Genomic DNA, 26,599 nt, shown 5'->3' on the forward strand with positions numbered 1-26,599 from the left:
TAAAAAGTGATCAAAGCAATGTTAAACTATATCTGTCAAAACGTTTTAGAAGGCAAGCCTTCCACACCCCTCACAAAACTGTTTTCCTTTTCAGACTTCGATTTTTTTATTGTTTATTTTATTTTATCTTATAAATTTTAATTGTTGAAAACTCTGATGCTCCCCAGTTTTTTCTTGATCCGCTTCTGTTAGGCTACATATGATAAACCATTAAAGAACAACATTAAATAAATCACACCAATTTAATAAGAAGCAAGAATAAGAATCAAAAGTGGGTCACTTCCTTTTTAATTTTTACAATTGATCAAAAACCCTGGTGGTTTGCTATTTTAGAATCTGAACAAAACTCTGTTTGACATATCCTTATCACTTCCAACGCATTTACAAAGCATAAGATGTGTTGGGCTTTTCTAACAAACGCGTCCACAAGCGGAATTATGCAGAGATGATTTCATTCTTCATTTCCGCTTGCTACGTTAACTATTGTTTTCGGGGCTTGTGAGGCAACGAAGGATGAATGCGCAGAGCAGTTACAGAAATCTGGTACTTCGCGTCTTGAGGTATATATATTCGATGCTATCATATTCGATTAGTAAACATCACATAGTAGCCTAAATGAAACTAGTAAACATTACAAGTTGAAACCCGAAACTGGTGCAAAAACGCAGAATCAATTTAAGAAAATGCGAAAGATCGTATTCAAAAAAACTTTGTTAAAAGCACATTGACTTTCTGCTTTTGGAGTACAATGCTAGAAGAGCATCGAACACCCACTGAAATAAACCTGATGTTATTCACATTATAGACCTATGTTTTGCGAATTTTGCCTCTTCGAAACTAACATGGAAGGTGAAGCATCAAACCGACTCCATTTTGAGCATTTGTGAGATGTTTATTATCTGATACTTAAACTTTCTGCTATTATGAATATTAGGTAGGAATGGATTCTTGAGAGAATGGGAGGGGCTCAGCCTTCGAAATAGGAAAGCTTGGTAAAGGAGGGTTCTGGGGGGCTCGGTTAAGCTTTCATTTTTCAACTCTTCTTGTTGAACCACGACTTCTTCATTGAACGGTGAATAGCTTTCTCACAACAGAACTATAGGCCTACAAATTGCAGAGGTGGGCAGTAGTGCATTACTTTTGTAACGCCGCTATATTTTTGTTAGAGTAGCGGCTGCAGTAACGCTACTTATTTTCAATGTAGCGGTAGTGGAGAGGCGCTACATTTCTTCCAGTCGCACTCCCACTACCAGTTACTTTTCAATTAAAATAAAAAATGACTCGCTTTTGAAGATTTTTCATAGAAACAATGCGTGAAAAAATTAAAGCAGAAATCATACGACTATTGTTGACAACATCAAACCACGTTGATACCGACAAGAGTGACACCAACACCAGTCGCGACTCCGAGAATGAATTTGTTGGTGTGTTGGTGTCATCGCATGAAACATCGGTACGGTACGGAAAGAAAAGTGAATTGCGGAGGCCTTTTTTTAGACAGAAGGAAGTCCTTGAGCTTTCCTAATGCTAATACATAACTTCTTTTGATTAAATACAACACCTCCATTCCTTCCAGTGCTGCGGTAGATAGATTTATCACTCTTAGAAAAGACGAGCTGAAGCCAAAGCGGGCAGGACCCCGCGAGTTGCATTTTCAAATGCTCGTGTTTTTGAAAGATGCGTTACAATATTTCACCTACAACATGGTTTCTATAACGACTTTAAAATGACCGTGTAGGCTATATATATTATAGTTTATGTATTATTTGCAGATTTAATTCCTGATGAGGACACACGTACGTGTCGAAAACGTTTGAGTTTCTTTTAATTATGTTATATTTTTGTGGGTAAAAAAAAGAGTAGGCTATGTTAAACCCACTATGAGGTTTGGCCCCTACTCTGTTTTATTTCTCCACATGTTTATTTCAACACAAATGGAGTTGAATGAGCAACTACTTCACTGATAGTCTACATTGGCCAGTGGGCAGTGGGCACTATTAAATTGATACCACACTGGTTTCGGTTGAAGATCTATAGTTTTCCCGACAAACCCCAACTTTGATGCCGTGTCTTCAAACGACCCAAGGCAAAAATATATAGTTTAGTCAGAAAGACTAACAGCGTGTCTCGAAGATTGCATCAGAGATAGCTCGGTAGCCCCGATAGCTCAGTTGGTTGGCGCGTGACTTCGTGAACGAAGAAGCTTCGAGATCAAGCGGCGCTGGTTCGACTCTCTGGGTGTGCGCTTGAGCAAGGCATTCTAAGGACTGTTCTCCACTCAGCGGCACCTAATGGATGGAATAATTCTTCGGCAATAAGACTTCAACAATTGGAAACTTCACTCTGTCAATCTTTGTGACCGGGCCTGAGTCAAGAGCTTCTACAAGTATGCGAAACTACCAGGAATAATCTATCTAGGTTTTGTCAGTCCGAAAATAAAGATTTAAAATCCAAACCGAAACCAGTGATCACTGAAACGCAAAAAGCGGATAGGCTTTGCAACACCTTTTCACAAATGTGAAGAAACTGGGTAGTGTGAAGAAGGGATCGTTCTTCCCTGCTATCAGCACAAGCTGAGCACTCACTAGTACAGCGAGCAGTTGCGATTCGCTATCTTTCACGCTGGCTATTTAGACCATCCAATCAACTATATGTAGTAAGAATTGCTACAATCGGCTGGCGAGAAGCAAACTGGGTAGGCCTAGTAGTATTAGATTTTCAACTTGATTACAAATTCTTTATCACCGTTATTACGATAAAAATAGGGGAAAATGATCCCACGTTTGATACCAAGCATGGGGAGTTGAGATAAGGTTCTTAACACACTAAGCCTTCAGCACTTATTAGAGTAGGGTGGTCAGTTTCTTTATGTGGACCGTGTATCCTTCAGCAACTGCGCTCACCTCGCATGACCACCAGGCACCACGGCTAGAGGTGAGCCTTGTTTTCTCTATAACCAGCTATGCCTAGAATTGAACAAGGATTATGATAGTTATTTAAAATAATTATTTTACTATTATTAGAAGCATGTGCAAGAAAATACCTCATCAGTTTTTGTGATGTGAAAATTAAAATTTTCAGCCCAAGCATTAAAATGTGGCTAGTTCCCAAGATAAAATGATTAGGCCTACGGTACTTAGAAAAGCAGGATAGTAATTGGCCTGGATATGGACAATGGATGCTGCCTCCAGCTATAGTGACTTGTTGTTTGTCACTTCCGTTTTATCGTAATTCAGCAGTTATATTTTGAGGTCCAAGTAGAACGTGTTATAAATGTACTTGCTGTGCATCCTTCGCTATCGACAAATTATTGGCAACAGCACATAAGAGAAACAGTTGAAATCATAATTTTTAGTGATGAGCCAATCTTGCGAATCGCTGTGCAACCTAATTTAAGTCTCTTTTAGTTGAACTGTTGTTTCGCAAGATCTTTCTGATACTTTTTAACCCTGCTATAAGCGACAGCACTATGTCTACAGCTTACAAAGCACATATGGAAAATTTTGGTTACTCTGTGCGGATGACCAACAAGTGCAAGGTCCTCCCCCGATAGCTCAGTCGATAAAGCGCCTGATTTTACGAACGCAGAAACTTTAAGATCAAACGGCACTGGTTCGACTCTCGGGGTGTGCGCTTAAGCTACGAATATGAAGTACTGCTCTCCATTAAGCGACGCTTTGTGGCTGGAATAATTTACATGCACGAACAATCGGAAACTTACGTCAAACTCCGCGACCGGGCCTGCGTGAGTGGTTCAAAGCCTCTACAAGTATGCGAAACTTCCAGAATTAAGCTTTCAAAGAAACTCAGTCCAAGGACAAAGCTTCCTTCAATCAACCAAATTTATTTTGCGTTCGTTCCTTCCTAGACTGCAGGTAAAACCATCTTCTCACAGTGGAACGATGGTGAAGTATATTACTTCAAAGCAACTACAACAAAAATCCAAAAAAATCTGCGACCTGGTGAACAGAATTACTTCATATTCAGCATTTCGAACTAATTTATTTGCTGAAAAGGTTGCGGGTGTGAAACTTCGACAGTTCTTTAAACAATTTCAGTTCAAAATTAAGTTTAGGACACAAAAGCTTCATATGCTTCGAAAGGAATATCTCATTTGAATCTGCTGGGCCGCTGCGATCTTCGTGTTTACATCGAGGGTTAGTCAGCGGCGGTTGGCCAGGTCTGAAAGCACCATATTCCCGAAGAGGAACGTGACTCCACCGATACCGAGGAGATACTGCATCGTTTCGAACATGTTCAGTGACTTCCAGAAGAAGAAATATAGCACGAAGATGGCTGTGAAAAAAAAAACAAATTTTTAAAGTTGCATTGAAAGGTTCTGTTTTGTAATAGTTTGAAATAAAACAAGGGACGTTTGACTTTCCCAGAACAAAGCACAAGTGTGTGAACCATCCAGGTTGCTGTCTGTAGCATAAACGAACAGCATTGGGATGAGGTTATGGATCTCTCGTACGGCGTCATAGCACAAGTTAGGAGGTGGGTTAGGGGCAAATGCAATGACCAGCTTGCTTAACCATTGGAGGTGGTCACATCTCAGTCTTCTGCAGACGTTGAATCAACATAAAAAAGATTTATTTGGGTGCCACAGGCCGTTTCCAAGCCCGTGATTCATTTTTCAAAGCACAAAATTGAACAACGTGAAAACAACATAATGAACATCAGACCTGCAACGCCAAGATGGAAGATGATGTTCTTCGGTGCGAGCTGAAGGTTTCCAAGATTGGCTCCCACTCTGGCCCACTGTGGATTGAATTATGCTGTTACTACAACGTGGATGAAACCCCATCTTTAATCGGAAAGACGGAGTGAATGCACGAAAAAACTGACTTTGCAAATAAAAAATTTGCAAACAAAAACACTTCTCCACCCAAGGGTAGAAAGCAGGCTGAAGAATGTGCGTTTTCTTGAATTTGGGAAGAACAAGATTAAACGTCCATGAAACTTTTAAAGTTAAAAGTAGTCCTATACTTGATTCCAAGTGGGGACTAGGGATAAGATAAGGTTCTCAGTATAGTAAGCCTTCGCCACTGCCAAGAGTAGAGAGGTCAGTTCCTCTCTCTCTCTCTCTCTCTCTCTCGGACGCCTTTCCTTCAGTAACTATGCCAAAACAATTTATTAGACCCTAGGTAGAGATGAGCGATGCTTCTTAACAACCAGCTGAAGCTGGGAGTAGAACCAGGATTGCATGATTGAAAAGCGAGCGCTTTATGTGCTGCGCCATCCCACCGCTACTGCAACTATTGATAGCAATAAAATCGGTCATCGCAAAATGGTAAGTTACAAAAAAGTTTAACAAATAAGTTGATTATACATAAAATTCTGCAAAGTTTGAAAGAAAGTAAAATCTCGTACCAAGACAAAAAGTACAAGGATGGGGACAAGGCATGCAGCAGTGAAGGCTTGTGACACAACCGCTGGAGGGCGGTCTTCAGGCTTGCGGAACATGTGATGGATTTCAGGCTTTTTGACATATTGGTCCTGGAAGGATTTCTTAGGTTTTTGTGCTTCATCTCCAAGTCTCAGCATAATTTCCCCCTGAAAGAAATAGGAACATGCGACATTCTTGCGCTGCAAGTGATTGAAGGAAATGGTACAGCTGTAATGCATCGTTATATTATGCAAATGAAAACCAAGTATTTATTTTTACTGTAGAGAGAAGGACTGCTGACATTACGTTTTTACGTAATTACGCTTTTACGTATTAAACTTTTACGGTACTGCTGACATTAAATAAAGACTGAAGGACTTTTTTGTTGTTTAAACGTATTTAGTTATCTTAATTGCTTAAGAACCAGTGACTTTCATACACAGAAAACTGTCTGATAACGATGCCGTGTCCCCGTAGTGTTTCACCTATCTTGAAATACTTTGAGCGAAACATTAATGCGTTTTTGGGAAAAGTCTTGATGGCTAGTGTGGAGGCTACACCGGTATGGTCAGCGAAACACAATGCTCGCTGTTCTATAGTGAGTAGTCAGGTAGTGCTGACGCCAGGAAGATCTCTCCTTCTTAACCGAAACATTACTATTGCACTTAAAGTACATAAAAAAAAACTTAGACTTACAAAATTCCAAAACACAGGGTTAGCGATGGCTGCATCACCAATAATGAGGTGCATCAAATATTTGCCGGAAACTGAGTTAAACTGGTCTCGACCGGCCGTAGCCAGTTCCACTTCGAACTTGTAGGTCGAGTCTTTGTCTGGCTCAGCTACGAAGATCACTTCTTGGCCGCTTTCAATATTCAAGAATCTGACAAAAGCCTAAAAAACACAGAAAGCAATGAAAATTAAACGTCACTTAACTTCAAATCAACAGTGGAATGGTTCGTATTTATTATACGTACTGATAAACATATTAGTATTGTCTACTTGAGGTGGCGGCGCGGGGGGGGAGGTTATTTTAGTGATAAGTTTATTTTTGAGCAATTATTACTTAGACTATATTTATTAATTGGTTCATTTTACATTTAATCATTGGAATTGAGGTCAGAACTCATTTCATCAGACTTACAGCTAAACTCAGATTTTCCCTTATGCTTTAATGCACACATAAATTTGTTTTTTGCTTATTAGATACATACAAGCTTGCCAGCTTTTGCAGTGCCCTGTCGATTTCGATCTTAAGATTGAATCAGGCGGAAAGTAGCTAAAAGAACATGCTCAACATTTGCACCTCCCCAAACCATCAAAGCCACCTTCAACATGTCATTGCTGATTCTGTCATGCTGGGGGATTTCCACAATGTGAAAGATTTTACCACTTTGAGCACATCTTGAAATACGTATGAAATACGTATTGAAACACGTATTGAAATACGTATGGTTTAAAGGGCCCATTTTAGCCCGATAGTTGAGAACTTCTGACAAAATGTTGGGCCTAAGATCTCGAGCAAATTCCATTGCTGCATCAATATCATTCAACGATAACCTTTTGCCTCCATATGCTTAAAAAATCTTCATGATTTTTTTGCGTGATTTAAATCATCGACTAGTTTCCGGCTAAACCTCCACAAAGTTATTTCTGAGCCGAGTTAAAAAAATAAACTACTAGAAGTCGCATTTTTCACCTGATGTGGTTCTATCAGAGACTTGTCACCAAGATCTTGAACTTGAAACTTCATGACCACCTTTTGTTGGCTGTCTGCACGGATGACGTCAGCTTTGGCGGGGTATGACACACTAGATAAATATGGATTAAGTGTTAGAGCCCAAACGGCAAATTAGTCGTTTTTTACATTGATTTAACATCTGCAGACGTTGAATCAATGTAAAAAAACGACTGACTTGTTGGCTGGGAGATGGCTTGATACAAAAACTGCATCAGTAGAAATTTTGAATTGTTAATTTAGCAAAAAAATTTGTTTTCCAATTAGTTATTTCGTCTTGCTTATGATGCAATGCAAACAAAGACACATAACTGAAACACAACAGAGAGAATCATAACATTTTGATCGCTCGGTTGGAGGGCGAAAAAGAAAGTACAACCATGCAATATGCCAGCACTCCAGTGAATGAGAAAAGTTGTTTTGGAAGCAGCAAAGTACATGTCTGGACTGTGGCTGTCATGGCCACAAAAGCCCCCAAACTGGGAACGCACCTCTTTAACGTTGCACCGGTTTGATCTTTCTCAGGTGCTCCTAGTTGTACATTGACCAATCCTATCTTCGTGACAATCTTGACTCGGAATTCGACGTCAGAGACTCCAATCAACTGTGACGACCCAGGCGATGACATGCTGTTAGAGAATCAAGCAGTCATCTTTTTAATTTTGCTAAAGTGAAACTATGATGAAGAGGCGTATAATTTGATCAACAAATAACTGAATAGAGTTGTTGACATTTGCAACATTAAGTAAGCTACTGCACAGGGACAACCTAAGGGAAATATGATCGAACGACTCTTAAGAAACAAGTACCAACGTCTCATGACTTCATCAGATCGACATAATATACTTCAAAACCACATACAGTCCACGAATTTGTTGTCTAAAACTTCATTTTAGATGCCAGGTCTGACATTTAGCTGGGAAGACATCTAGCCAAGAAAAGTTACTTCGCTTCAACATTGTTGGACGTTAACTTCTGTGAACTGATCAACGTTGATTTAAAGGATACTCACGCTAAAGTAACGTCGTAGAAACCACTTTTCGGGTTATTTTTCCACAGGGTAAGCTTATAAAGCTTAGTTCCATCAAACTTGAACGGCACATTGGACACCACGACCTCGTTGTCGCTCGCTCGAACAACAGAATCAGCTTTCACTGTCAGCTTTGTCATCGGTTGGCCAAAGACGTTGCACACGAAAATCTAAACATTTCACTGTGATAGTTTTGTTGTGTGTGGCTACATGAGAGTACCATTACTTTTAATTCCGTGTTTTCACGTGTCTGCTGCTATCACTGCATTATTGAATTATTTATTGCTAGAAAAAGCCAAGTTTTCTGTTCATGTTGGAATGTAGCACAATTGATGCAATGGCATATATCTTAGGACTGCAAAGCCTTTTCACAAGCTTGTCTTGGGCGTTTCGCACACCCGGTTTTCGAAATTCAAACCACTGATGCAGGACCTTTCGACGGTCTATGTTTTAGTTATGTGCTAGTTTTGTGATAGCTTCCACGCATGCCATGGCGGTTCGATTTAGAAATTCACAAAAGTTGTGAAAAATTAAGAGAAGCAGGGAGGATGGTGATGAACACAAATTGTATTTGGCCTTATGCCGCTGTTGGCCTCCGTCCACTTCTATGATAATATGATGAGACAACAAAAAAGTGATCATGCTGATGAATCCAAAGGATTGCAAAGATCGTTGGTCACTTATGTGTCATCTGATCAGATCTTACTCACTGAAACTGCTGGATTCTCCTCAGATATGGAGCTTCCAGACATAATTTCGGCTTTTCCCAAGCTGATCTGTGAAGAGGAGCTAATTCTTCCGAGAGCACCCAGGATCAGGAAAGCTTCTTTTGTAGAAGAAGCGGCGGTTTTGCTCCTCAAAAGGAAATTTGAAAAGAGAATGATTTGATCCTGAAAGAAAAAAAAAGCTTTTCAAGTTTCGTGTAATATATACGTGAGTGAAACTATATAAATGATTTCATCATGAACAAAATTTCTCAAATATTATGTGTTCAACTGTCCATAAGTATGTACGATTCTACATTGTTGCATCATCTTCCTTGTTCAGTGCAACATTAAGATATTACAACAGTGCTGCTTTGTTTAGAAAACTGAACGCCATACATTACAAACGTGTTCTTGTACTTGAGTTACTCTCAAAACCAACATGATTTACAATGCATTGAGGTTTTTGTGAGGAAGCTTGGAAAATACGACATAGAGTACTATCTTACCAACATCATTGCGTTGGGTAGGCTATACAGATTAGTTAACAATAAATCATTCTCTTTATTTTCATGGAGCTGTTAAAACTGTGACAAAATTTACCTAATAGTTGGAAAATACTATCTATACATGAATGACATCACGGTCACGCATTGCAACTGATTACTTTTCAACACAGTGATAATCACTTTCGAACAAACTACATACTAAACTCACAGATGAAATAGCAATAGGTTGCTTGGACACATCAGCGATTGCGAACACAGCTGAAAGAAAGGTGGAGGTAGCTTCAAGGTCGTTTTCAAAATGGAGATATCGTTCATCTACCTCGTCAGCTTGTGCTGCCATGTCCTGTCAAGTTAGTTACAGAAGGTTAGTGAAGCTAACTTGTAAAAAAGGTGAGAGATTGCTTACAAGAACCTTCTCCTGGTGAAACTGTCTAAGTAATAGATATTGAGCTAAAATTTATAATGCATGACTAAATCATGCTAAATAACATTTTGACCAAATTCATCATGTGATTGTATCTTGATTACAATTTAGTTTGAAAGCCATTTGAGAAATATAGTGTAAAGCTTGTTCGAAGTAACGGCTCGTTAAGTGGAAGTAAACTTCTTATATCGACTTAGATTTCAACACCAAATAATTAAAGAAATCAGTTTGTTGCAATTAAATGGTACTGAGTTCGATTTTCCAACAGTTAGTTAGTGTAAGTAAGGGTGGCACTGATCGGTCGGCTTATTGTTACCCACATACACTACAAAGGATCAATTCGATTTACGATTACAATATTTTGGTGCAATAATATAATGAAAAAAGAGATAGATCCATGATTGGTGGGTACAATATTGATAGACAATGCATTGGATTTATAGTAAATAATTTAACTTTACGAATAGGTTTCTGTATTATAAGTTTTTAGAAACCTCAATGTCCACTGCTTTAAGTAAAGATGCAAGGCTAGGGTTGTGAAGTGTGGAAGCAGTAAGAAGAGCAAGTGAGGAACCCATGACACTGTTATCTTCTTTAACAGCATTCAAGAGGGAGCTGACAACCGAATCACTATCAACTGCAACAAAATAATAATACGTTTACGGTCTAAAGATAATTTACATGGAATATAAGTTCGTAATAAATACAAAAATAAACCAAAACCGCTGAAAATTATAACCAACGTAACTTATAAAAACACAAAAAAATTTCATGCCAGATAAAATCAAATGCAAGAGACATCAAAAACACAAAACAGCCAAAAAAAGAGAGCAATATAATTTTAATGTCACATGAATCACTGTGAGTGGTTTAATTCTTCGACAAGTCAACCACATTTCAAAAACTTGATGACTGTAAATAGATTTCTTCAGTTCAAAGATGGAAATTCCGACTATCAATCAAATAACACAACATAAATCGAATCGTCAATGATGACATTCTTTACCATTTCTTCCTAGATTTCTGATGGTAGACACAGCAGCATACAAGGTTTTGACATCTGATGATTTATCTCCAACTTTGCTGTTCACAAAGTCCAAGGTTTCTTTGGAAAAATCATGCTGAAAAACATGCAATTAATATGAGTTTGTTGTTAAAAGCTGATAAATGATAGTGATTATATTCAAGCATAGCGATATATATGCAGTGGCCTTGCCAACGTGCATACTGGAGGCTTCACTGAACAGCATGGCCCGTTTCGGTGAGTCCGATCTCTATTTGGTGATTTTTTCAATTTTTTTTTTTAAATTATCGGGTACCGTAGCCTAATTATCATTGCCGTTTTAGAGTTAAGGGATAGGAGTTAGGGTTAGAGGTTAGGAACTCAAGGAACTCACCGAAACGGACTCACCGAATAGTAGCAGACCCCTCACTGAAAGCCGATGGAATTTCGATTTTGAACTTTGAGCTAAATTTACTTTCTATCCCTTCAAAATGATTTTAGCACAAAATCACACAAAAATATACAGAAACACTATCATATATTTAATAACTAAGGTACTACACTATCAACTTATACAATTTAGCACACCAATTTAGTACAATTTAGCACAATTTAGCACTACACTATCAACTTATACAATGTACTAGCAATTTTGGCTACTAACAGGTCGGTCTTCAGTCAAATTTTAAGCTGCATGTTGGCACGGCTTGTGTATAAAGGTCGCCACGATTCAAAGGTATACGCTCCTAAAAAGCACTTTTAATGTCCTAGACAGCAAAATCCATCATTTTTACATTGAATCAATGTCTGCAGACGTAAAACTAAAAAAAGCATTTGCTACATACCTTGCAAGATGCTCCAAGTTGATTCAAAATGGAAGAAGCTTGATAGAGTGAAGTGAGAGATTTAACGTCACATCCTTTGGCCAATTTGCAAGCAGACTACAAAAAAAATACAGTTCTGTAAAGTCTAATTTTACTCATAACTTCTCAATTTCTTGCTGCTAAAAAATGTAAACCAAACAACAACCAATTATTTTCTTGTGTGATGAAGCAAAGTGTTCTTGCCAAGTGCTAAATAAACAATTTTTCTGACATTGTAATAAAACTAATATTTTAAAGAGAGCAAAAAAGTAACAGATTTTATATATATACCTCTTTTTCAGGAGTTCCAATTGCACCACCTTGTGAATATCGCTTGAAGCCAGATACAGCATAAAAAGCTGTTTCTAAATCCTTGTAAGGAGCCTGAAAACATAAATAATCTAATGTAATTAAATAAAGAAAACATCGATAATGTTGTAAGCACAGTAGTAGTGTTTTTTCACCTTGCATGATAAATTACATATAATTTAACATCATGAAGGCTTTCATATGTCAATTTGTAATCCCTACATGTAAAAATTCAACAGAATAATAACTAAAAACAATTGGAATCTTTAAAGTCTTTGCAAATGACAAAAACTTTTGGCAATTTCATGACAATTATTTTTCATGGAAGACACAAAGCACTGACTTAATTTGAAAAAAAAAAAAACAGTGAGAAGGTTAATCTTTAGGCTACTGATCTCATATGTAATTTTAGAAATCTTTCAACGGACATTGTTTTGATTGAATTTAAAACAAAAATAATAATACAGATTATTATTCAAAATGTTTGCTTTGGTTCGATTTTTATTTATTACATTCCTTCTTTCCTTGTAAAGGATTTCATTAAGTTTCAACAAAAACATCAATTCAAAAAATGCCTACCTACCACAAAGTCAAAAAACAATTACTGGAGGGAAGCATAGTTTTTCAGAAAGCAGTGGAAAAAAGTCAGTAACTGATCTTTTATATATATACACTATACAGTATCAAGAGGGAAGCAGATTGTTGCCTTTTCTATAATCTCTAACTTCTTAAATCTAAATCTTTCCAACAGTACAGCTCTGCTTATTGCAGGATACAGAAATCCACTTTCAAATCAAGTTGTATCCCACATTCCAATGCAAAGTTACACACTACACACCTTGATTTATATAGTACAAACAAATTACCTTGAAGTATTGTAAAAGTCGATTTCCATCTTCAGGTGTAATTACAGAACCCAGCTCGGCTGCCAAAGATAGTTGCAAAAATGCCAATGCAATGAAAGAAACTGTTGATAATAATAATAATGTTTTATTTTGGACCCATTGCGATAACATTCGCTACACTGTAATCATAGATGCGATATGATACGACAAGAAGAAGCAGGGAAGTGACATATAGTCTTTAAGTCAGCTTGCCAAGACACAGCAGCGCAGATGTTCTTACCACTCGACAAATTGAGTACGGTACAAAAAGTAATTAATTTTCAAAAAAACTAAGGTTACTTTGTAGACTAATTTTTACTTTTTACTAATTTTTAATTTTAATTTAAAAATTTCATGACATATTTTGACAACCAGCAGATACTATTAGAAAAACGTAGTAATAATACAAGTACAATACAACATATTACCTTTAAACATCATCTTGAGGAACGGTTTATGGTTTCTCAGGTTCACAGAATTGAGTCTAAGCTTTAAGAAATTATATTTTATCTGCATTTAAAATGATAAAATGATGATAAAACTACTTTAAAATCACTATTCAGTTTTCATATCTACTAAGTCCAGGAAACAAGTCATAACTTCTTCCACCAATTTATTACTAAGTCGATGATTTAGCACCTACACAACCCAGCGAAAAAGCTCTTACACCTCTTGTATAGCCTATCACTACCACTTGCTGCCCACAGTGCCAGACTAGCCTATTTAGATAGCAGGTATGCAGATAACAGATGATTGTAGGCTTGCTGTAAGTTACCGTATCTTGTTTAGTTCTCTACCCATGAAAAAACATTGTGGCGTTCATTCTACCCTGGTTTTTACGGGCCCTGACGTGAAAAATTTACAATTCCAAGTTACATCACTGTACTTGCAACTGCAAACACTTACATAAATACAATGCAAACTGCAACTCCCCAAACTTGTCGTCCAAGATCAAATCTAATACGTTTTCGTAATTTGTTTCTCGGCAGCCGATTTGTAGCAAGAATTTGTTTGCGTACAAATTACACGCTTCATAACACACGCCGGCATAATTTGCTATAGCGAAAATGTATTTACGTGGCATAACCTTAGAGCTTCCATTTAAAGAATAAAAACAACTGTGATAATTCAGTTCAGATTGTTTTTATTTCTGACCATGACCATCACTCCAGCTGGGGAGCGAGGGCTGACGCAACAGCCTTCACCCTTGTGTACTCCTCAGCAGAGTACTGTGCACTTGTTTAGTGCCGCAGTGCTCACTGCTATCAACAGCACTCTGCACACAGTGACCGGGTGCCTGCACCCCACATCATTGAACAATCTTCCCATTCTTGCTGGCTGGCACCCAACCTGCTGAGCTTCATCGCGAAGAAGCTACTCTGTCTCTCGATCGACGGGCACTAGTCCGCTACAAGACCAACCATCTTCTCTATTCCAAGATCTCTGCTACCCCAAGCGAGCACCCCTGTCGACTGAAATCAAGACACCCATTCGTGTCAGCGGCTCAACTTCTGCTCAACGAAGTTGATGAACAAAATATCACTGCAGATAATTGAGCGGACCATAAACGGAAGTCTTAGTGGAAGTCAAGTAGGCTACCACCAGACTTCATTTTTTCATCCCCAATAACGATCGACACCCGTCCCATTGGTCTGACACTACAGAGACAGGCGTAGGCTAAGTGCGCCTCAACCGTCTCCGTAAGGGCGTCGGGATTTTCCGCTCAATCATGCACTAATGGAGAATGACTTTTCCTCTAGCCTACTTGTGAATGTGGTGTAATAAGGAACAGACTCCAGACCACATCATTAACGATTGCACCATCTTCAAGCCACCTAATGAAGTGGAAGGTCTGCGTGTCTTGGATGATAAAATAAAATACTAGCTGCTCTCTAATAGCCTTCCAGTTTAGTCCGGGAGCATCGTAAATCTGGAGTGCAAAAAGGATAGACCCTCTGCCCCAGAGGCTCACACGACGACGACCATCACAACGAAAACAATAGCCTATAGGCTACCGCAGGGCCTCCGAGAGATGTCAGCATTGGTCGGAAAACAATACGAAAAATGGGCCCCATAATATTTTTTAGCATATATACAACTAATTTGTATCTTCCGTTGCATGCTCGTGTTAACACTTTGCTCCTCAAAGGGAGGCCGGATTTGGCCCCCCCCTCATATTTCCTTTAATTATTTGAAGCACAGTAACGCCATGCACTTGGTTTTTCTTGACTTTTCCTAAAATTGCCAGGCGGATCTGATGATATTAAATTTGATGCTAAAAGTTGTGTAGTTTTCTTGTAAATTCAAGATTTTGGTGAATTTTTGCTATTTCTAGCTAACTTCCAGCAAAGCGTGAAATGGATTACATTGCGATGACAAGCCATAAGCTCATAATTGCTTCGTGCATCGATATGCGCGAGCAGAGAGAAGCATTCTCTTGCTTTCTTTTGTTTGGTTTGACCTCAATAATACAAAGCGCGTTATTTCTTATGCTACAAAGAAAAGCCAGTGATCGCAAAGCTGTTAATTAGAAACAATAATAGCAAACGTTTTTTGCGTTATCAGCTCTACAAAGAAGAATAGCAATCCACGATCAAAATAGTAGGCTATGTAGGCCACAAACTATTCAAAACAGTTGTTTCAAGCAGATAATATTCATTGACGAATAAAAAACGTTACAATAAGAAATCTTCTCTTGGACAAAGACACGAAAACCTGGTTTCGAAATAAACGTTCTATGGAAATGCTCTCATTGACAAAACTTGCAATTGAGGAAATGTATCACTGCAAATGCTTTTGGGAGAAGCCGGAGAAATAGCGTTTTTGCAAACAGTAATTGTGAGATACACTCAAAATTATGAGATAGGCTCCATTTACACGTAGCAGCTAACTCGATGGCGTCCCTTCACTGCTTTATGTCGCCTACTGGTTGTTATGTCCTGTATTTTTGTTTCACGGTGCACTGTGTTTTGTTCCAAAGAGCGCAAAATAAAGATGATAATGCCTTATCTACTGTACATTACAAAATATTTTGTAATGTAGGCCTACAAACAAAATGTACAATGTACACAATGTACATTACAAAATATTTTGTGCTGTAGACGAGGCATAAAGTTAGGCGTCACATAAGACAAACAACAAATCAGCTTTCTTCATCATTGATTCAACATCTGAATACGTTGCGCCAATGTATAAGAGGCCGGCTATTGTGAAGACCCGCCATTTATAAACGATCCGATTATACCAAAAGTGAGACAAACTAGTGGATCAAAGAATGAATAACCAATGCTGAGAAAACTAAATCTAAGTGACGAACAATACCGATGTCTTCATTTATCTTGGAAAAATGCTGCCTAAACTTATCAACAAAAAATACCGTAAATAACGGCAGGGATCCCGAAAGCAGAATTTGCTCGACTTTGGCATGAATTTAGTCAGACATCTACAGTAATAATTCCACACATACAATAACGGGCTCTCAACTGCTGTAAGATACATAATAATCAACCTGAATCTGGGCGATTTGTGTAACAGTTTAGGGGAAGACACTACTTGAAATGATGCACCACACAAAAGATTTTCAATGAAGACTGAGTCTAAAAACCGATGTGGATTGTGCTGCACAATGACTTCAAGTTTAGGACAGAAGAGGCACAAAAATATCACGATAAAAATAAAGACCTTGTGGGAAATCTTCGAGAATCATAACACGATGCAAATACCATAAACGCGTAGTTTGCATGCTGCTCTAAGCTGGCCGGCAACTACAAAGGTAGACAATACAGGCAGTTTATAATTCGATAACAGCGCAATAAACATTATAAATACGTAAACCGACAATTTTCTTTTACAAACGTTTTACGTCTAATAGTAAATTTCCCCCAACAATTTTTTGTGAAGCACTTGCAAACCACGGTTTTGTAAAATAATTCATCATTATTAGTTTTTACTTCTCGGATATTGTAAAACGTCATCAGCAAAATCACACAAAAAAATTTCATTACTTCAATGTAGTAGGCCTAAGAATTTTTTATAGAATTGTAGCCACGTTGTTTCAACAAAGAAGCCATTTTTTAGCAATATAAAGTTATAGAAAATAATTTGCAATCATGCAAATGGTTGGAAAGAATCTAGGAAGTCTTCTCACAATCTGGCACAAAATCATTATGTTTATTGTATCTCTGTAAAATGTTTTACGACAAACTTTGAAGCTTCGTTATAATCATTTTTATCTTTGAAGTCAAAAGTTATTTTTTTTTTTGGCCAGAAACATAATCACTGCCTTGCTGATGTTGTCGCTTTTACGCGTATTTTTAGTGCTTCAAACAATAAGGACCCAGTCAGCAATCCAGTCCTTTTACATTGATTCAATATTTGTAAACGTTAAATTTATGTAGATTTGCTGACTGTGGGTTATTTCACATTTCTTTTGTTTACGCATGTTCCTCAATTCTCTGTTGCATTATTTCGACGCTGGCGGACTAAAAATGTATTTTCAAATTGATTGACACAACCTTCAATAAAAAGTGAGCTTCGAACTTAGCTTTGTTGATGTAAATGCTGTATTTTTTGTGGATGTAATTTATGAGTCATGTTTATAAACACCCGTAAGCGAAATGACTTATGATGTGGCCTGCATGATATTTGTGATGCGACTTGACACAAATCCACAATTTCAAAAGCACCTAATTCGAACTTAGAAATTTCAGATAATTTCAACAACTTGTTCAATTGTCTTCTCTCTACTAAAAATATTCATACTACAAACTCAATTGTAGACCTAAAATACACAAACGAAGATGTAAACAGCTATTCAAGCAGGCTAAGGTGTTACTTATGAGAAATTTGGTTCCATAAAGCTAGAAGCTAGCCATGAGTTTCGGAATGCATTAGTTTAGGATAAAAATGTAAGACAACAAACGCAGTTTTGTTTTTTTTTCAAATTCGTGTAACAATGTTACTCTGATTGTAACTATTTTAGAATCAGTGAGTAGCTTACAATAAGATTTGCTCGCAAGTCGTAAATTCTAATCAATGCAATGATTCGGCACACCGCACACACACTTCGTGCGTTCGATCGAGCTCTTTGTTATTTAGAAGTTTGCATGAAATCGGATTAGCACGGTAATTAAATAGCGGCAAGTTAAATCAAAATTGTCGTTTTTGGGTACCTTTGCAAAAATTGAAATATCAAGTTTAAGATATAAAATTTTAAAATAATGAATTTTCAAACTTATAGACAAATGATTTGCTTTCACACCAGTGCAACTTCTGTTGAAATAGCATCAGCGGATAACACGTAACAGCTGATTGACTTTGATCCAAAAACGGCCCCCCCTTGAGCAGTTAACTTCCAAAAAAACGTTGAAAAGCAAAGGGTTAAGCTGAAATTAGCCTACTTTCCTCAGCATGAAAAGAACTTCGTTCAATGTAAAAATCGTCAATAATAAACACTGGATTTACACTTGCAGCAAAAAAGCCATTGAGGCAAACTATTTTGTCTAGAAAGCTTTGTAAACACACAATAGGCCTACAGGCAACAAAAATAGTTCAACCAAGCATTTCATTCAGGAGTGTCCAAACTTTTTCCCACACGAGCCAGATTTGATAAGTTAATAAGTGTTCGCGGGCCAACAGCCACAATAATTTTTCTGAAAACTGCAAGTTGAATTTATATGATTTTTGTGTGTCTGCTGGCCAAAAATAACACATTGTACAACAACAGGCGCGGGCCATACAAAAACGTCTCGTGGGCCGGAGTTGGCCCGCAGCCGGACTTTGGACATCCCTGATTTAATTCAACCCTTTCTGGACTTTTTGCAATGCAAAGTTACGGATCACAGCATCAAATGATAAAATTTTGCGACGTCTGAATTGATGCACAACATGTAGGCTATAGTTAGGCTTTTCAATCGGTTTTGAGTCATTGGCCTACTGCCACTGGAGTGCAAACAATTCTTTACAAATTTCAGTAATTGCTAAAACCACGTTCTCAAAGCGCGACCGTTGGAGGTAGCTACCGGAACACAAAAAAATCATAACAAAACTATTTGAAAAAACCTTTCGAAAGTTGCAATCAATGATTCCTTGTGTAGAGACTATGGTGTGGTTCCTTCTGGTTTTCAGCTGAAGTTTGCTGTGTGGCTTTCTGTCAAAAGTATACCAACTCATCCAAAAAGTCTTGAAAAATGTCATCGTTGTAGCCTACACATGGTTTAAATTTGTCCCACATATGCCCGCAACTGCACAACAGACATACGATGAAATTTTCATGAAACTTCAAACTCATCGACGATATATGGTTGAGTTTGTTGATACATTTGTCAATTCCAACAACTATCGAATCCTTTGCAATGTACGGTAGAATACATTTCCTTCGAATGATTCAGCTAGTTAAGTGGAGTTATAAAATCGTTCTGTCCTCAGGAAAAGAAAATCATTTTCTTTTAAATTTATAATTGCCTCTGCAACTTTAGCTTGCGAGTAGTAGCCCACTCTTCTCAGCTTTCTCTTACTTAGATTACATATTCCTTTAATTTCATTAAATTCATCAGTGAATCTTGTATAGGACCGTAATCCACATAATGCAAAGCAGTCACAAATTTCAAACTGCTCAGCTTCCGATCAAGCTCTTGTTGGTTGCAACTTGATGCATTTAAGAAACGTCTTTAGAGCTTCAATTGCACAAGGGTAATGTAAAGCATTGGGTTTGACTGCATCAGTGCACCACGCCTTGATTACTCTTTCGAAGTCAATTTTCTTTGCAAGATGATAGGACCGCTTACTTTTGATTTTTCAGAATTTTTCCTCTTACTGGGCTATAACTTTAAAGATGCCACAAGCTTCCAGATAATCAATTACTCCAAAATGATAAGACATTTGAACAACGCTGTCTGTAGGCAACATTATAAATTCCAACTAGATTTAGCCTAAGCAACAACATCCATAAACAAAAAACTCAAATAAAGAAAAAACTCACTACCTTCCAAAATCATATCATGAGAAGCATGACCAACAAAAGGCTACTTGACTACACTTGACTAATTGACCACACGAAAACAGAAGATCTTTTAACTATGACAAAATTACATCCAATTGCAGCAATAATAAAATCAAAAGTTTTAAAACTGTTCGGCCACACTACAAATCACAATTCGGAATCAGCAAAGTTTGCACAGAAGGAAAAGTAGAAGGAAAAAGATAACGTGGCAGACAACCAAAACTATGGCAAGACAACATTCAATCATGGACCGGACTCAACTTGGCGACACTGAGCGAGCTGGCTCAAAATCGCCACTCTTGGAAGCAAGTAACTCATGTTGGTGCGCAATCTGCTGCAGGGGGAGATGATGACTGATGATCATGATGATCCATAAACAAAAAATATACAGAATTTACTTTCTTTAATCGTGCTTGGACTGATACCTTTAACTTTCCCAGATAACTTATGTTGGATACAATAATTACAATATCCTATGCCTGGCCAACGCAGATTTTGAAGTTAAGGTTCAGTTGTCAAGAAAAAATAGTTCCCGCTTATAGCTACAACAGCACCAATTTTCAAGTTGAAACTATCAATACAAATGAAACCGTTCAGTGATACAGAAATCATTTCAGCTTCAGATTTTACGTCTTGAAGCTGTTTAACATCGTCTACCTTAACACGAAAATGATTTGTTCTTAATGAGAAGCATCGAGAGTGACATTTACAATGATTGAGAAATACTTGGAACTACGCACTTCATTTAAGAATTTGTTGATTATTTAGTTAGTACATTTTTACTTTAGTACTAAAAATGGGCCCCCTTCAAAAGTGCAAAAACAACAAACTACTCGTTTTTCCTTTACAATGTTTTGCTAGGGGAGAAACTGGCCCGACTTCCCCCCTCTCGGAGCCACTGGCGCTACCGTATGCCAAACATAGCAGCTGTAGCGATCCATTATTTCGTCATATAAGTTTCCCTTTCTTTACAGCGATCGAGGTCTAAGTCTAAGTAAAGGAAGAAGCACATCGAATTCTCATTCATTTAATTTGAATGAATGGTTATCTCGCACTGGAAAAGCATCTTTGAGAGTTTGATTCTGGCAGTTTTGCATATTTGTAGAGACTTAATTCAAGCCACTGACGCAAGCCCGGTCACCGAGATTGACAAAGTGAAGTTTCCAATTGTTGAAGTGTTGTTGCCAGGGAATTATTCCATCCATTAGATGCCACTGAATGGAAAACAGTCATCAACGTGCAGTCATTTAACCTCTCAAGCGTAGCCTACACCCCGAGAGTCGAACAAGCACCTTATCTTGAAGCTTCTTTTTTCACGAAGACACGCGCTAGCCAACTGCGGGCTATCGGGGCAAAGTACATTGAATAAGTTTAAGTCGACGTATATAATAATAATTATGCTTTATTTTTTTGCGCCTATTGCGATAACATACAATCAGGACCGGCGCAAAGCTATCTTGCGCCCTATAGGCAGGGTTGCCATCGACATGGACCCAAAAATAAGAACAACCGAAAAATTAGATTAGCATATAAAAAACGTTTATGGACATATTTTGTATTTATACAAGCCGTGTCATATCACATTCCATACTTTTTGCCAGAAACAACCTGCTCCAGCAACTCCTTGTTATTAGAAATTGCTTCATGGATCTCACGGCAACTCAGGTATAGGTTTACTTTTACTTGTAGCCAGTGTTGTACGTTGACGCCGTCAAATTGACGGCGTCATTTGACGGCGTCAACTTTTTGTTGACGCTGAGGCTAGCGCCGTCAATTTATTTTTCAGTTGACGGAAGTGATAGCGCCGTCAACTATTTTGCCGATTTTAAGCGTCAAGCGCTAAGCGTCATTTTTTGTTTCCATGGAAAATCTCGTTTCACAATAAGAGTTTCACAATGTATTCTGGCCAGCGCGACTTATCCGAATTACCAGTTTTTGCGTTGGTTGGAATGGCTCCTTGGAATACATGCGGAAGAAGTTCGCCAAATGGTGTTCACCCATGTATTGAGAACGAGGGATCAAAGACAGAAAGCGAAAAATCCATGAATGGCATCGCGGACGTTGAATATACTTTATTTCAAGAGCTCTATGCCCCTGAAAAGAGCGATGTTGGTGCAGTGGACCTCGTTAAAAGATTTATACATGCTAAACTATCACAGCACGCTTGGAACAGTGATATCTTTCCGACTAAACGTTTTCAACTTGTTTTGAAATACAACACACCAATACCAACCAGCGCTGGTGTGGAACGCATGTTTTCACTTGGAAAGGACAATATGCGCAGGGGCGCCGGAACCGGGGGTGGAGCAGGGGGAGCGGATGCCCCCTGCCCTCAAATTTCTGTGGATGGGGAGGGAAGAGGGGGCAATGGTGCCCTGTTATGGTCATGTATGCTACTGCACACTTTGCAATATAACAATTTATGCTATACGCTTTTAGCCTAATTATAATGTTTTATTTTTGCCTCAAAATAATATTCACGACACAAAATTCTCCATCACAGTAAGTTATATTACATGATTATAAAATAGCATGATGCCTTTCCGTGCCATTGTTCTTTGTGTAGCGGATACTTGTATCATTACTCGATAATGAGCTGATAGATGAGCATTATCGCTATATCTTATCTTAAAACTTAAAAAAAAAATTGGCCTTTCAGCAACAAAAGTGCCCTTATTTCATACTCCTGCCCCTCCAGTCAAAAATCGCTTCGGCGCCCCTGAATATGCGTCCCATACGCAGCAGATTGTCAGACAAACGTTTTGAAATGCTTGTTTTTCTGAAAGGAAATAACTAATAGGCTGAGCAGCTAGTTACAATACAGTCTCAAAACATAATACCTGCTCTTTATTTATAGCTATTGTTAGCCTTAACTTGGTTGAAATATTTGCGTTTTATGAGACGCTGGCAAAAAATAGCGCTAGAAATTAGCGCTGACGCCGTCAATTTCTTTAAGAGCTTACGCAGTCCTTTACGCCGTAAAGTTTTTAGGCAATTCGCGCTGACGCTGACGCCGTCAAATTATTTCAATGACGCGTACAACACTGCTTGTAGCTGGGATTTGACTGTCATTTCACTAAGTCTGTTCCTTTCCTTGGTCTGCTGCGCCGAAACAAGAGAGTACACATACTACACCAACGCATTGCTGGCCGGAAGCGAGAAAATGATGCTAACCAACTTGTAGAGCAGCGGAAAAGAGTTGTTTCCGGTAAAGATATTCATCCACGTGGCCTCAGGTTCATCCTTGCTGAACACATGATCTGGAATCTTCTTGAGCAGAGCATTAACAGCTGAGACCTCATCGAACAGCTCATCTTTCATTGCCATTAGTGGATCAACATGCTCCGCCAACCGCTTATGACTTCCACGTACTCGATTGCTTGATCTTTCAGCAGGGTCCACTTGATGTAGCCTACGTTGGATGCTTCTCAAATCGATACCCCTTGTTGATATATTCCAAAGTAATGCTGTAGAACTCCTGGAAGCTTGCTTTGAGAACCTTGGCATGCTCTTCATCGACTGTTCTTGGTAGTTCGTCTGTTGTTACTCTGAAAAACCCTGAACACTGGTGTTGCAATATTTTGATCTTGAAAGATTCAATTATCTCTGCCAGTTCTGGAAATAATGCAGTTGACTTTTGCAGGAGTAACAGTGGTTTATTGAAGAGCAAGAGAGCGCTGTGGAGGAATGATACGATGATCAGTGACTCTTCTGATTTAAAGAAATCCTCCAATATTCTTGGTGCATGTTTCAGCGAAAGAAAATGCGCTTTGAGTGGTTCCCAGAGATCGATCATTCGCTCGAGTATAGCATCAGGTGTGGTCTATCGAGTCGGCGTGTGTGTTGGTAGAGTCGAGTAATCTAGTTGCTATCAAGCTCCTCACAGAAATGGTTGAGCCTCATCGTTCTACCAGTTTAGCTTTTGAAGCGGCTACCAATCTTCAGTACGATTGTTTCTATGTCAAGTGTGAGGCGCTTTGGTCCCTTCTCTGCTGCATTATGCAAAGTATGAGCAGGGCAGCCGACTGGGATCAGATGCAATGTTTGCTCTTTGAGACGAGAGAAGAAGTTGTTTTTTCCACTATGTTGTGATCCTCCAAAATTCACTGTTGCATTATAGGCACAAAAGGATGACAGCTGTTTCATGTCTACGCCATTCTCTTGAATAGAGGAGAGAATAAAGTTTGTAATCTGTGCCGAGGTCTCGCCTGGCATCGATCGCAGGTCATGAAGACACACTCGCACTCCAACTTTAACGTTGAAGAATCTGATGACTAGAGGAAACTAATTAGACTAATTTTAGAATATTATGCAACACCGGATACCAGAGGAAAACGATCGAAGTTCTGTAATTGTTGAAAATATGACAAAATAAGGACGCAAGTCGAAAATAAGGACATTTCTTAGAAATAAGAACATGTAAGTTTTCTAAGACCTGGCCCTTCAAAATAAGGACAAACCTTAGAAATAAGGACGGTATGGTAACCTTGCCAATATGCAAGGTTCAATTTCTGCGCCCCCATTGGCTCAACATTTCACTGTATGAAGTGAACAATAACACTTATAAAAAAAATTTGGCTCCTGTGATTCAGATTGTTGATGGTCAAATTACTTTACAGCAGGCTAGTAATTATCAGTTCAAAATTTACACAATGCTGGTTTACTAATAGGCGTACAGCTTAGGCTACGTCAAAATATATTACTTTCTATGCTTACGTTTCCACTTGCAAGTTTTGTTCGTCATGCTGAGCGCGAAAGCGTAGCCAGGCTTGATGTATGTCGATGACTGCAAACGGCTCGTGCTAATGAAAGTTATATAGCCTATGGTCAGATATTACAGCAGCCATTAGCATTGACATGGATCGTCCAGTGAGTACTCTTTGGCCAGGGCCAGGGATCAATTTAGGTACGATACCCAAAAACTTGTTGAAAAACCCGAGATATTTTTATAAATGTTCTCGTTTTTGCACTATAGTAGTTAAGGTGTCCTTCTTTGTAAAACAAACACCAAACTCGTTCTTGGAAATTTTTTTTAGAGGCCTCAATTTCTTCAGAGAATATCCCTTATAATTACGCTTAGTACCGGGCTTGACCTGTATGCTCAGCAACTCTCGCCGTAGCTACTGTAATCCATCATCCAGACAGCAAACCAGTTCTTTTTTACATTAAACCGTATAATCGTATGATCAGCGTATAATCAATTGCCATTTTCTGTTAGCCTGTTGCTGTTAGTTTTTAACAGCTCAACTCATTGCAGTCTATGCGCCTGCTTGATTGTAGCCTACCACCTTGTTTTAAAAATTGCAACAATGTCAGGCTCTTTTGACGACTTTGCAAATGCAAGCCCGTATCTCCAGATGAGCCCATACAATTTGCGGTTTTCACAGTAATGCATCAGAGCGACCTTCACGTTTAACATCTTGTAAAGTAGTGTGTTTAACCCTTTTTTCCCTTTTTTAGTCACGGAATACTTTATCTATCAAAATATTCTGGTGGAACACCATATAAAATTTTATAATGGCGATGCAATAAAATAAACAGCACAACAACAAATCATTCACTTTCAATTTTTCTCAGTGATATATCAGGGCCGCTTTAAATGAGCACAAAGTTAATATTCTGGCAAAAACGGCAGAAATACAAACTTAAAACTCTTTTTATTTTCAACCGATGTTCCATGCAACACTAGTCAAACTAATAAATTCTTCCGGACACCTGACAATCTTTCACGGAACTCCGGTTGAAAATCGCTGGTTGTTGCAAAGTATAGGCCTGCAGTTCGTACGACAATATTCGAAAAACAAAGACGTATTTATTCAAAGAAATATAAGTTTAAAAAATTAAAAAAAATTGCAAGAAAATAAATTCTGCACCCCCTTGAAGGCTGCGCCCTAGGTGTACGGTCGTTTGGTCGACAGGATGTTTGGTCGACAGACATTTGGTCGACAGGACGTTAGGTCGACAGAACGATTCATTTTAGGGTTAGGGTTAAAGTTAGGGTTAGGTTAGAGTTAAGGTTAGTTAACTAACCCTAACCCTAAAATGAATCGTTCTGTCGACCTAACGTCCTGTCGACCAAATGTCTGTCGACTAAACGTCCTGTCAACCACATGACCGGGTACCGCGCCCTAGGCGACCGCCTAGTTTTCTTAATGAATGCGCCGGCACTGCACACAGTAGGGTACACTACGGTCACAGATGCGACACAACAGTCAACAAGAAGCAGCAAAGTGACATGTAACCACAAGTCTTCAAGTCAGCTGCTCTCCTTCTTTTGGAATAAGGGGCACGTTAGCACATTAAACGGAAGTGTGCAATTACCGCAAAATCGTGCAATTCAAAGCTATCACGTAGAGATCCAGAAATCCATCACCAATAGGCTATAGCCCAGAATAGATTTGTGGGTTTGGAGAAAACTTCGTCTTGAATAACGATAGGTCTTTGTTTCAAGATTGGTCTTTGACCTTCGAGCACAAATTCTAACTGTCTTTCATGAGCATACCGGTACTTAGAAAAACGGAACCGCAACTTTTGGTGAAGCAAAATATGTCGAAAACTGTGCGTGATGCTTCCAAGTTGGTGGATTGATAGATTTTTATCAGCATTGAGATCTAAAGCGTTCAAAGATTAGCCTACAATATTTCAAAATCTACTTATTTTTAAATATTTAGCTCATAATTTAGCCTACTGTCATCAGAAGGAATCCACAAATAGGAAAACTACTTATTTGAAAGAAAAACAGCACA

The 26,599-nt window shown here is 38.4% G+C and overlaps 1 protein-coding gene across 1 annotated transcript; it reads right to left on the bottom strand.

Annotated features, from left to right (window-relative positions):
* Nucleotides 1-3,961: 3,961 nt before the first annotated feature.
* Nucleotides 3,962-13,359, bottom strand: LOC145783305 (dolichyl-diphosphooligosaccharide--protein glycosyltransferase subunit 2-like). The gene is made up of 15 exons (XM_082595148.1): nt 13,282-13,359; nt 12,836-12,936; nt 11,952-12,044; nt 11,643-11,738; nt 10,801-10,915; nt 10,289-10,431; nt 9,579-9,713; nt 8,868-9,047; nt 8,140-8,327; nt 7,619-7,756; nt 7,089-7,200; nt 6,086-6,283; nt 5,374-5,556; nt 4,686-4,761; nt 3,962-4,296 (listed from the first exon to the last, which is right to left on the bottom strand). Exons 1-15 carry the CDS (start codon nt 13,292-13,294, stop codon nt 4,163-4,165), a joined length of 1,905 nt encoding a protein of 634 aa, XP_082451274.1. The 5' UTR covers nt 13,295-13,359; the 3' UTR covers nt 3,962-4,162.
* Nucleotides 13,360-26,599: the final 13,240 nt, after the last annotated feature.

This window comes from Aplidium turbinatum, chromosome 14, assembly GCF_918807975.1.
Source record: "Aplidium turbinatum chromosome 14, kaAplTurb1.1, whole genome shotgun sequence".
Lineage (NCBI taxonomy): Eukaryota > Metazoa > Chordata > Ascidiacea > Aplousobranchia > Polyclinidae > Aplidium > Aplidium turbinatum.